Source organism: Ipomoea triloba, chromosome 9 (genome assembly GCF_003576645.1).
Source record: "Ipomoea triloba cultivar NCNSP0323 chromosome 9, ASM357664v1".
Lineage (NCBI taxonomy): Eukaryota > Viridiplantae > Streptophyta > Magnoliopsida > Solanales > Convolvulaceae > Ipomoea > Ipomoea triloba.
The window spans coordinates 24,261,567-24,273,968 of record NC_044924.1 but is presented as its reverse complement, the minus strand read 5'-3'; the positions used below and the strand labels follow the sequence as shown (position 1 = coordinate 24,273,968).

Here is a 12,402-nt window from a genome sequence, read left to right as displayed (position 1 = left end):
AAATCTATTAAATCTTCATATATATAAATTTCTAAACAACAATTAGCAGTAGGTAAAATTCCAAAACTCCCAAATCCCAAATTCCAAACTAGTAGTAGGTAAATTTTCAAAACTAATATTCATATATATATATATATATATATATATATATATATATATATATGTATATATATATATATATATTAAAGGTTGCAAAAATTGCTAGGCGCCTAGGGGGCGCCTAGTTTTTTTTTTTTTTTTTAATTTTAAAAAAATTAAAAAAAAATATTTTAAGTGTTAATAATTGTAAAGTGTTTAATATTGTAAGTCTTTACACTTTAATAGTTGAATAGTTAATACTTATTAAGTTATTAGTTATTATTTATTAATTATTTGTGCATTACGTATTAGTTTAATTTAGTTATTACTTATTATTTTATTAAGTTATTACTTATTAGTTATCCTTCTAACAAACAAAGTCATATGATTTCGGCCAATCAAATGGCTCCATTTTCCCGCCCACTTGAAACTACGACGTTTTGGTTTTGGCTTTACGATTTCATGTAGTTTTCCCGCTCATGTTTACGTACAGTTTTGGCGATAATCAATAATCAATTACTATCAATCAATTACTATCAATTACTATCAATATATCAATTAGTATTTAAGTTTGACTTAATTACTATCTTTTCGCCTTCCAATTTATGGGAAGTTGTTATAAATAAATTACAGTTCTTATATATCAAGGCAATCCATCAGACTCAAACTACTTAAATGCCATATTGATATTACATACATCACATACATTACATAAACCCTAATCATATCATTAGGATTTCGAATTTCAAAATGCAGGCATGCGTATTAATCACCATGTCGTTTCGTTTATCGGTGTCTTGATAGGTTGCATCTTATGGTCATTCTTGGTCATTCTTCAGGCTCCAAAATCTTCTATAAAATGGATTTGCTTCCTTCTTTTTGCTATGTATTTCTTTTGCTGGCCGTTTTCCCTACCTTACAAAACAAAATGTCAATGTTGTATGTCTTAGCAAAAGACATTTCCCCTCAATCCTATAAGAAAGCAATTAGATTGAGATTGATTCGTACTTACACTGTGACTTAAGGTAGGAACAAATCTGCTATCAAGAGTCAAGAATGTATTTTTCATGACATTGAGGTTATTTCTACTCCATAATTGCTTCATGTTAAACTGCTAAATGTTATAATAAATTGTTAATAAACTGCTAATATTGAGTATAAAGTTTTTTAGTTTCTATTCTTTTTTTTTATAATATTTTTGTAGGGAACCTATGTTCATGCAAGTATACATGCTGATTTTATAGACCAATTTTCAAATCTGCTAAAAGAAGGTAAAGTTTATGCTGACAAAGACTTTGTGGCCGTGTCTTACTACCACCAGTATAAAACTACACAGCATAAATACATGATGAGGTTTAATCAATACACAACTATTGAGAGACATAGGAGAAAAGGTTTTCCAAGCCTTTTATTTCGTATTAAACCTATTGAGGACTTATTGCTGGAAAAGTTGAAGAGAAACAGTTGATTGGTAAGCTGTTTGCATTTTCATTTTTTTTTTACATATACATCATACTTCTCAACACATCTACATTTCATTCTAGATGTTATTGGTAGAGTAGTTGAGTTCTATTCTCCTAAGGATAAGGTTATTGCTGGTTTCCCCACACAGTTGGTTGATTTTTTGATTGAAGACTCAAAGTAAGTTTCTCAATTACTTACAAGGTTTAGATTATTTCATGTTTTTTTTACATGCTTTACACTGTTTCACTACACTTTTCCTGTTTACTTAGGGGAAATCGAATAAAATGTACATTATGGGATGAACATGTACCTGCTGTTATGCCATTTTTCAATAACCATGTGGATGGCCATTTGATCGTTTTGCTCCAACTTTTTCGTGCCAAAATAGTTGACAGTAAGTTCCCCTTCCCTGCCATCATAAATTAAAATATCAATCAGATTATTTCTTTGCTTGATTTATACATATTTTTTCTGTATTTTTTTTAGGTGAGGTCAGGATTTCAAGCTCATACACTACTACAAAAGTTTTATTCAATTTGGACTGCCAAGAGTTTGCAGATTTCAGAAATAGGTAATCTTAATCCCCTAACAACAGTTTTTACCTTTCTTATATCTAAAATCTCTAAAATAACATGTAATGATTTCATTTAACAGTTTGAAGGTTAATTGTAGCCCACTCAGAAGTATTTCAGTGCTGTCTTATGGTCATAATGCTAATAATTCCCAATCTCCTATGGTTGTCAGCACAATACGAGATTTGTATGAAAGGGCTGAGGTAAGCATAATCAGATTTGTGCACAACAAATTCAGTACAAACTAATTCATTAACTACTTTGTTACAGCTAAGTTGATTTTTATGTATTTCAAATTTGCAGGAAGGCTATTATTATGTCCCAGGTACCATTGTATCAATTGAGAGTGGAAAGAAATGGTTCTATAACTCATGCAGAAAACCAGGGTGCTTTAAATCACTTATTCTTACAGAGACTTACTACTTTTGTGACACCTGACACCTGCAAGACTAATTGGGCAGAAGGGAATGTGAGATACAAAGTAATTGTTAGGGTTCTAGACAAAACAAGTGATGCACCTTTTGTATTGTGGGATAAAGACTGTTTTGACCTTCTGGGCATTACTGCCTATGATTTGAAAACCAAGTATTCTATGGTAATTTTTTTTTATTTAACTCACTAAAAATCAATTCCTACTAACTGTTTTAATTCTACTAACTATTTGTGTTTCACAGGCTAAGATGCAGGTTCCAGCTGAGTTTGAACAGCTGAGGAACAAATCTATGGTGTTTAGAATCAATCTCAAGAATGAACACATTAGGAACCCAGCAAAGCCTATATCAGTGTTAAGTGTTATTCATAATGAGGAATTGCAAGCTCAATACTGTCCATCTATGGTGGATGATCACGATGAATTATCTAGGATGGTAGAGGAAGACGCAGATGACCTAGAATCAGATGTAATTGACTTTATATAACAGATGCCCTGTAAATCTAATTAGTTTACTTACATAACAGTTTTTTACTACTAAGCAGATGATCTATAAGTACTATCTTTTTTCATACACAGGAAAGCGAATCAGGTGATGAGGCTATTAGTCCATCAGTGCAAGCTAACTTGAAGCTAAAAGGTGTGGCCAATGATCAAGATGAAGTTAACACAGGTGTTATTAAGAGATGCCTACTTGACCAATTCTCATCAAGTCAGAATTTGAAGAAGTCTAGGCCATTAGTGATCAAGCAAGAAAAGAATTGATGAGAATTGCAAAACTATTGGGTTCTATGTTCCAGGGTTTATGGTTTTTGAACAATGACATTGTTAGACTATGCAGTAATACTGCATTTTTTGGAGAGTTGAACTCTCATTTTCAACTAAATATTTTTTCCAAATATTAATTGCTTAGTACACCCATTACTTGCTTCTGTTTTTTTTTCTTTTTTTTTGAATGCAGGTGCTTAGTTATGAAGAGTCAAAGCTCCAGGCAGTATAACATGCAGTTATTTATTTTTGTTTACCTTGAACATGTATCTAACAGTAGCTATAATAGTATTTGTTTTTTTTTTTTTTTGTAAATCATAATGTGATGTACATTCTATTGTCAACTTAAATAATAAGAAATTTTGTTTTGTTAATGGCAGCTATCAATTTAAACACTTAGACTACATTTAAATAATTAAAAGTACATATTTATTGCTTAATGGCAGCTAAGTACATATTTATTGCTTAATGGCAGCTATGATTTTAAACACTTAGACTACATTTAAATAATTAAAAGTACAAGGTAAATTTTGGATCTAACTTACCAGGAATATTTCTGCTATACTCTTCATGATGCGTCCTTCCAATGATCTCCATTCTCTTGAATATTTCTGCTAACAGAAAATAACACATGGCTATTTTTCCTTTTTTACAGTAATACAAACTTACAGCATAAAACATTTTGTGTTCTTAACATTGAAAGTAATTTATACTTATCATTATTTAAAATCACAAACAGTTAATCATTTACAGTAATACAAACTGTGAGCATAAAACATTTTGTCTTCTTAACATTTAATGAAATTTACACTTATCAATATTGAAAATCCCAAACAGGTAATCATTTATAGTAATACAAACTTAGTCATAAAACTGTTTGTCTTCTTAACATTCAATGAAATTTACACTTATCAAGTTTTAAAATCCCAAACACCTAATCATTTACACTGACACAAACTTAAAGCATAAAACTTTTCAAATTCTCAACATTCATTGAAAATTACACTTATCAATGTTTAAAATCCCTGAAATGTAATCCTTTAAAACACACTTCATCCCTCAACTTCTTCTATACTAGGTATAAGCATTTTACACAGAGAATACCAGGTATAAGCATTTTACAGAGAGAAAAAACCAACACAAGTAATTTGCCAAATTCCAGCACACAATTACATGAAGAAATTAACACAATCCTGTGTTATAGGCAATAAACATAGAGGAACAACCAACAACAAAGGTATTTATCCTCTACTCATGCTATGTATTATCTATTCTTCCAAATTATGTCGTTAACCCTATACTATAGTTTAAAGAACTCATCTTTATTTGTACTTTTTTTGCTGGAAGCTTCCTCTGTTAGAACACAACATAAGAAACACATATTTCAAATTTTAGATACACTTATTTTAAAAAACAAGAGCAGTACAGAATAATTGTATACCAGCGAATTAGAGGGATAGAGTTAGGAATTCTTATCTTGGTATACTGGGAAGGATATTTCTAGAGAGATTGAGGCGAGGTACACTGATGGAAATGTACATGCACCCGATTAGAGCTTCAAATAACCCTAGATTGAAATGAAATCATCTAAGAACGCATTACTACACAGATCCGTAAAATCACAGTAAGAATACCAAATTTAATCAAAAATATAGTTTAATTTGTAATCAGCTGCTATAATCAAAGATCGATGGCAAAAATTACCCGAATGTTCGAACGTTTCATTATTGCCAGAATAGACGAAATATAGATGATTTGAGTAAAGGATTAGAACCGAACTGAGTTAGGGATACTTAGCTTTGAACAAATATGGGCTTCTGGCGATAGGATTCCGACATTAGAGACCAAGAACAACAGCAGAACACTGTCGAGGAGTGTTCTAGAGAGAGAGACGAGAGGTGATGAAATGGGGGGTTCCTCTTGCCTGAAGCTACGTCCACCTGCTTTTTAGTTTATATATATATGTGTGTGTGTGTGTGTGTGTGTGAGTTATTTTTTTCAATAAATGATTGAAAATTAATAGGAGTTTATATTTACTTGAAATTAATTAATTGAATTACTATGTTATCTTACATTGCTATTCATTAATTAATTTTCCATTTTGTGTTTTAGGATTTTTAATCTATTTATTTATTCTCTAATAATATTATGTTTTTTTTTTCATTTTATATTATTTTAATCACGTTATGACTAAAATTTTTGATGTTGTGTGTTAGGAATTTTAATTTATTTCTTTATTATATCATAATGTTATTCCTTTTTTCCTTTTTTTAAATTTTAATACCCTAAATGCTATTTATTCTTTTCTAATCATTAAATATATATATATATATATATATATATATATATATATATATATATATATTTACGTTATTTTAAACTACTTTAATTTTTCTTTATCACATTCTGATTTAGAAAATGAAGAGCCACGAACATCTATTTTAATTCCTTCAAGTTCAAATGATGTCAATTTCAATAAGCACAATCCCCATGTGATTTTGACCAATAAAGTATTTTCGGTCAACACACCCAAAAGTCAACTAACACAAGGTCAGTTTATATTTTTTAATAATTCATATATTTTTAATTACCGTTTAGTCTATGTAACAATTTCGTTCTAATTCAGTTTTGGTACATTTTTTTTTCCAAACAGATAATCAACTCACCAAAATAACAAAGTCATGTGTTATAGGCAATAAAAGAAAAGCAACAAACAACAACAAAGGTATTTCTCCCGTGTGCTTATCCAAATTTTTTTTGGTTACATTTTATATTATTTTAATCACGTTATGACTACAATTTTTGATGTTGTGTGTTAGGAATTTTAATTTATTTCTTTTTTATATCATAATGTTATTCCTTTTTTTCTTTTTTTAAATTTTAATACCATAAATGCTATTTATTATTTTCTAATCATTTAATATATATATATATATATATATATATATATATATATATATATATATATATATATATATATTTACGTTATTTTAAACTACTTTAATTTTTCTTTATCACATTCTGATTTAGAAAATGAAGAGCCACGAACATCTATTTTAATTCCTTCAAGTTCAAATGATGTCAATTTCAATAAGCACAATCCCCATGTGATTTTGACCAATAAAGTATTTTCGGTCAACACACCCAAAAGTCAACTAACACAAGGTCAGTTTAATTTTTTTAATAATTCATATATTTTTAATTACCGTTTAGTCTATGTAACAATTTCGTTCTAATTCAGTTTTGGTACATTTTTTTTTCCAAACAGATAATCAACTCACCAAAATAACAAAGTCATGTGTTATAGGCAATAAAAGAAAAGCAACAAACAACAACAAAGGTATTTCTCCCGTGTGCTTATCCAAATTTTTTTTTGGTTACATTTTATATTATTTTAATCATGTTATGAGTACAATTTTTGATGTTGTGTGTTAGGAATTTTAATTAATTTATTTATTATATCATAATGTTATTCCTTTTTTTCTTTTTTTAAATTTTAATACCATAAATGCTATTTATTATTTTCTAATCATTTAATATATATATATATATATATATATATATATATATATATATATATATATATATATATATATATATTTACGTTATTTTAAACTACTTTAATTTTTCTTTATCACATTCTGATTTAGAAAATGAAGAGCCACGAACATCTATTTTAGTTCCTTCAAGTCCAAGTGATGTCAATTTCACTAAGCACAATCCGCACGTGATTTTGACCAATAAAGTATTTTCGGTCAACACACCCAAAAGCCAACTAACACAAGATCAGTTTATATTTTTTTAATAATTCATATATTTTTAATTACCGTTTAGTCTATTTTTTTAATAATTCATATATTTTTAATTACCGTTTAGTCTATGTAACAATTTCGTTCTAATTCAGTTTTGGTACATTTTTTTTTCCAAACAGATAATCAACTCACCAAAATAACAAAGTCATGTGTTATAGGCAATAAAAGAATCACCAAAATAACAAAGTCATGTGTTATAGGCAATAAAAGAAAAGCAACAAACAACAACAAAGGTATTTCTCCCGTGTGCTTATCCAAATTTTTTTTTGGTTACATTTTATATTATTTTAATCATGTTATGAGTACAATTTTTGATGTTGTGTGTTAGGAATTTTAATTAATTTATTTATTATATCATAATGTTATTCCTTTTTTTCTTTTTTTAAATTTTAATACCATAAATGCTATTTATTATTTTCTAATCATTTAATATATATATATATTTACTAATAACTTAGAAAATGAAGAGGCCCGGACATCTCTTTTTGTGCCTTCAAAATCATGTGACGTTAGTTTGACTAATAACACTCCTGACGTGAGTTTGACCAACAATGGATTCTTTCTCAACACACCCAAAAGTCAACTAACACAAGGTCAGTCTTTATTTATTTTTTATTATTTCCTATATTTTTAATTACCATTTGGTCTATTTAACAATTTCGTTCTAAATTGGGTTTGCTACATTTTTTTTCATTTTCCAAACAAATAATCACCTGACCAAAATAACGGAGTCATGTGTTATTATAGGCAATAAAAGAAAAGCAAAAGCCAACCACCAAGGTATTTCTCCCGTGCTATGCCCAGTTTCTTTCATTATATTTAATTTTTTTATTTCAATTAGTTTTCGGTAAAAATTATGCTCTCTTTACTTTTTAAGAGAAATTAGTTGTTTATATATCTTATTTTTACATTACTATTACACATTAAAATTTTTAATCTGTTTCTTTATTTTGCCATAATGTTATGAATTGGGTTTGATTATTTTATATTATTTTAATCAACTTTGTTTTTTATCACGTTATAACTTAGAAAATGAAGAGGCACGAACATCTCTTTTTGTGCCTTCAAATTCAAGTGATGTTAATTTCACGAACAACACTCTGCACTTGAATTTGACCAATAAAGTATTCTCTGTCAACACACCCAAAAGTCAACTAATACAAGGTTAGTCTATATTTTTTTTTATAATTCCTATATTTTTAATTACACTTTACGGTTTAGGTAACAATTTCGTTGTAATTTAGATTTGCTACATTTTTTTTCATCTTCCAAACAGATAATCAACTCACCAAAATAACAAGGTCATGTGTTATAGGCAATAAAAGAAAACCAACAACCAACAACAAAGGTATTTCCCCCGTGTCTTAACCCAATTGGTTCCATTGTCTTTACTTACGTATTTCATTTAGTTTACTGTTTTGATTATGCTCTTTTAACTTCTTTAAGATAAATGAGTAGTTTATATATCTTCTTTTTCACATTTCTATTACACATTAAATTTTTTTTGTTCTTATCAGTATGCTATGAATTGGGTTTTACGATTATTCAATTTTATTTTTATTTTAATACACTAAATTCTATCTATTTTATTAAATTCATTAGATATATGTATTTAAATGATATTTAAATTAAAATATATATTTTAGAATTTCTCAATTTCTTTTTAATTTTAGTAACCTGAATTGATTTCCATTATTAAAATTCTTTAAATATGTGTATATTTATATTGTTTTAATGATCTTTTTTGTTTTCACCTAATGAATTAGAAAATCAAGACCCGCAACCATCTCTTTTTGTTGGTTCAACTTCATGTGACATTAGTTTGACTATGAATACTCCGAACTTGATCTTCAACAACAAAGTATTCTCCGTTACCACAAACAAAAGTCAACTAACATATGGTAAGTCTATATATTCTATATTGTAAACAATGGGACAATTCTATATTTTTTTAATATCTTTAAATTCTTTCTGTTCATATTAATTTATTGTGTTATTAGATACTAAATCCTTTCCTATATATACGGATCCGACATTTGAAGAAGCATCATCCTCAATGAACCGTTGTTTAATGGAAGATTTTGATGATGCGGTTTTAAATCAACAATCACTTGCATCTTTAACAAATGGTAGGTTTGATCAATTTTTTAAGAATTATTTGCCAATTTTCTAATTATTGAAACTTATGTAGGTGAATATTTGGATTTTGCTGATCCCACATATTTATGTGCTCATTGTGGAGCGCTGTTTTGGTTGGAAGAACAAGTAAACAAATCAATTGGTACTAAGAACCCCAAGTTCTCACTTTTTTGTACTCACGGAAAAATTCAATTGCCCAAGCCTGCAACTCCACCATCTCATATTTATGGTTTGTTTTTCAATTAAGATGATCAAAGTAAACATTTTCTGGAGAATATTAGGTCTTATAATAATATGTTTTGCTTTACATCAATGGGAGGAAAAATCGACAGATCCATCAATGTTGGCACAAGCCCACCTGTATTTAGATTGCATGGCCAAAATTTCCATTTAATGGGGAGATTGCTGCCACAACAAGGTCAAAGGCCCAAGTTTGCCTAGTTGTATATTTACGACACTCAGAATGAAGTTACCAATAGAATGAATGCAATCGGGTAATTTAAACATCTTACTATAGAAAATCAATTTTAAGTATTCTTATGCCCTAATGTTATCATATATTAAAATTTATTTCACTGTGTTTTCCTGCATTGTTATTTTTGTAGGGACAATGATACTACCAACAGATTGCATCTTGATATTGTTCAAAATATTAAAGATGCTTTGGATGAAAACAATGCATTCATGAAGACATTTCGCAATGCAAGTGCGCATATTCAGAATAATCCTACAGCAGAGATCAAAATCAAATTGATAGGTAAGAGATCAAAAGATGCTCTGACATATAACTTGCCCCAAGTTCAAGATAGGTTGGATCATACATCAACATTATTGTATGCAAGAAGGTTGTTGCAACAATATATTGTTGATGCTTATACTATGATAGAGTCTGGCCGTTTAGTCTACATTAGGACACACCAAAAATCTTTGAGATGTGAATCTTATAAGTGCTTGACTGATGCTCTGACTAATGGAGAAGTAGATCCTATTGCTCAAGGAAAGAGGATCATCTTGCCATCTAACTTTACTGGAGGTGCCAGATATATGATTCAAAACTACCAAGATGCAATGGCCATTTGCAAAGTTATGGGTTATCCTAGCCTCTTTATTACTTTTACATGTAACCCAAAGTGGCCCGAGATAGAGAGGTTTTTAAAAGCACGAAATTTAAAGGTGGAAGATAGGCCAGATATTATATGCCGAGTTTTTAAAATGAAGCTAAACGCTCTTATTTTAGAGATTCGCAATAATAACCTTGTTGGTCCCAAGGGGATGGGGTACAAGTCTAGAGGGGGGGGTGAATAGACTTGTATAAGATTTTGCAAATCTTTTCGACCTCTCGTGTGTATTGAACTTAGGATGTTTAGGTTCGATACCTCACGAGGTGAAGACAAAGTTTTATGCGCAGCGGAAATATTATCCCCTTTTTGGTTAGCACGAGTTTGGGTTAGTTCGAGAGGTGTGATTATATGCAGTGCAATCGAGAAGTTAGCGAGAGATAAAAACAGAAAGTAAATGCAAGAGAGATTTTTAAGTGGTTCGGCCAACCCGCCTACTTCCACTCTTCTTCCAGAAACTCCCTGGAAGGATTGCACTAAAAACTTCCCTTTCTAGTACAATAACGAGCGCTTGAGCTTTGATCACCAAGCCCGCCTCAAGCCTCAGGTTTTTCGCCCCGCTTCCAGTTACTCCACCTCTCGANTTTCTTCTGTGTCTTTACGTCCTTATATATGAGAGTAGAAGAATAGTTCCGTTGGAGGGAAAACTATTCCGTTTGAAATTGGTCTCCCACGCCGAACATGGGTCTTTGCACAATTTCAGCATTTTTCATGGAGTAGTGGTCTTGTAACTTGAGCCTTTTGTTTTGTAGTGAATATTCCATATTCCACTTTCTTGAATTCATGCTTCACTTGCTTCTTTTGGATAAAGTTACTCTTTTTATGTTCCCATCATTCCTTGTTTGGGGAATCTGACCACTTCAGGATTGGTGCACTTCTTGACCGTTTGTGGTGGAGGTCTGACGTGTCATCCACTTCCGTCCATTTTGAAACCTCCCGCTCAGCACCTCTTCAATATTTTATCTCCATGATATTCTTCTTCTCCAAACTTAGAGTATTTTATCTGCACATGTTGACTAACATTCAGCCTCTTGGAGAAGTGCCGGTTTATCGAGACCATAAAAGATGTCTCGACCACTTGATGTTTCAATCCCATGTATCGAGAGGTCTATCTCTCGAATATTCTTTACGTCTCGAACTCGATAGATATATCGAGAGGTCCTTACCTCTCGAACTTGGCTTGTGTCTCGAGACTTAGTTGATGTCTCGTAGACCCTTATTCCTCCAGAGTTGTCTCGTGCCTGCTTCTGATCTATCTGTTTGCTTACAACACGAAAACTTCTAAGTTGTTCAAACAAGTTTACCTTAAGCTTAAATATTTCCCGAGTTGAGCTCAAATTACCCGGTTGTATTTTCGCTCTTAGTTTACTTATCGAACTTACATTGTTTTGCCTATGTATCGAGACTTGGGGATTCTTACTTAACAGTTGGTATCATCAAAACCTATTACATGATGTTCCTAACAAACCTTTTTGGAGTCGTTTCAGCAGGTAAATCATGTGAAATTTAATTTCTAATTAATCAGATTATCATTTTGTTTGAAACTAATTATTTTTTTTCTCCAGTCATTTATACTATTGAATTTCAGAAAAGAGGGTTACCGCATGCGCATATTTTGGTATTCTTGACAAAGAATGACTCTCCTAAAACCCCAAAAGATATAGACATGTGGATATCTGCTGAGATTCCAAATGAGATATGTGATCTGAGTACTACAAAGCCGTTCAAGAATTCATGATGCATGGTTTTTGTGGTTCATGTAGGAAGAATTCACCCTGCATGGTAAATGGCCGATGTTCTAAATTCTTTCCAAAGAAATATGTTACAAATTCAATGTTGGATCGTGATGGGTATCCAATTTATCGTAGGCGTGACAATGGCCGCACGATAAAGAAGAATGGGATCGATTTGGACAACAGATATGTTGTGCCTCATAATAGGTACTTATTGATGAAATACAAGGCGCACATTAATGTGGAATGGTGTAATCAGTCAAGATCAATTAAGTACTTATTCAAGTA

The 12,402-nt window shown here is 30.5% G+C and overlaps 1 protein-coding gene across 1 annotated transcript; it reads left to right on the top strand.

Moving 5' to 3' along the window:
• The first annotated feature begins 937 nt into the window (after window positions 1-937).
• On the top strand, window positions 938-3,309 carry LOC116029799. Its single transcript, XM_031271841.1, has 9 exons — window positions 938-964; window positions 1,283-1,472; window positions 1,623-1,719; window positions 1,812-1,936; window positions 2,029-2,113; window positions 2,197-2,317; window positions 2,527-2,709; window positions 2,789-3,013; window positions 3,124-3,309. Exons 1-9 carry the CDS (start codon window positions 938-940, stop codon window positions 3,307-3,309), a joined length of 1,239 nt encoding a protein of 412 aa, XP_031127701.1.
• The last annotated feature ends 9,093 nt before the right edge of the window (window positions 3,310-12,402 follow it).

What these genes read in the sequence shown, in the direction of transcription:
- LOC116029799 (XM_031271841.1), top strand. Translation starts at nt 938, where the DNA reads ATGGATTTGCTTCCTTCTTTTTGCTAT. An exon ending in TGAGAGACATAGGAGAAAAG is followed by an intron (nt 1,473 to 1,622) that starts GTTTTCCAAGCC and finishes ATTTCATTCTAG; the next exon opens with ATGTTATTGGTAGAGTAGTT. An exon ending in TTTTTGATTGAAGACTCAAA is followed by an intron (nt 1,720 to 1,811) that starts GTAAGTTTCTCA and finishes CTGTTTACTTAG; the next exon opens with GGGAAATCGAATAAAATGTA.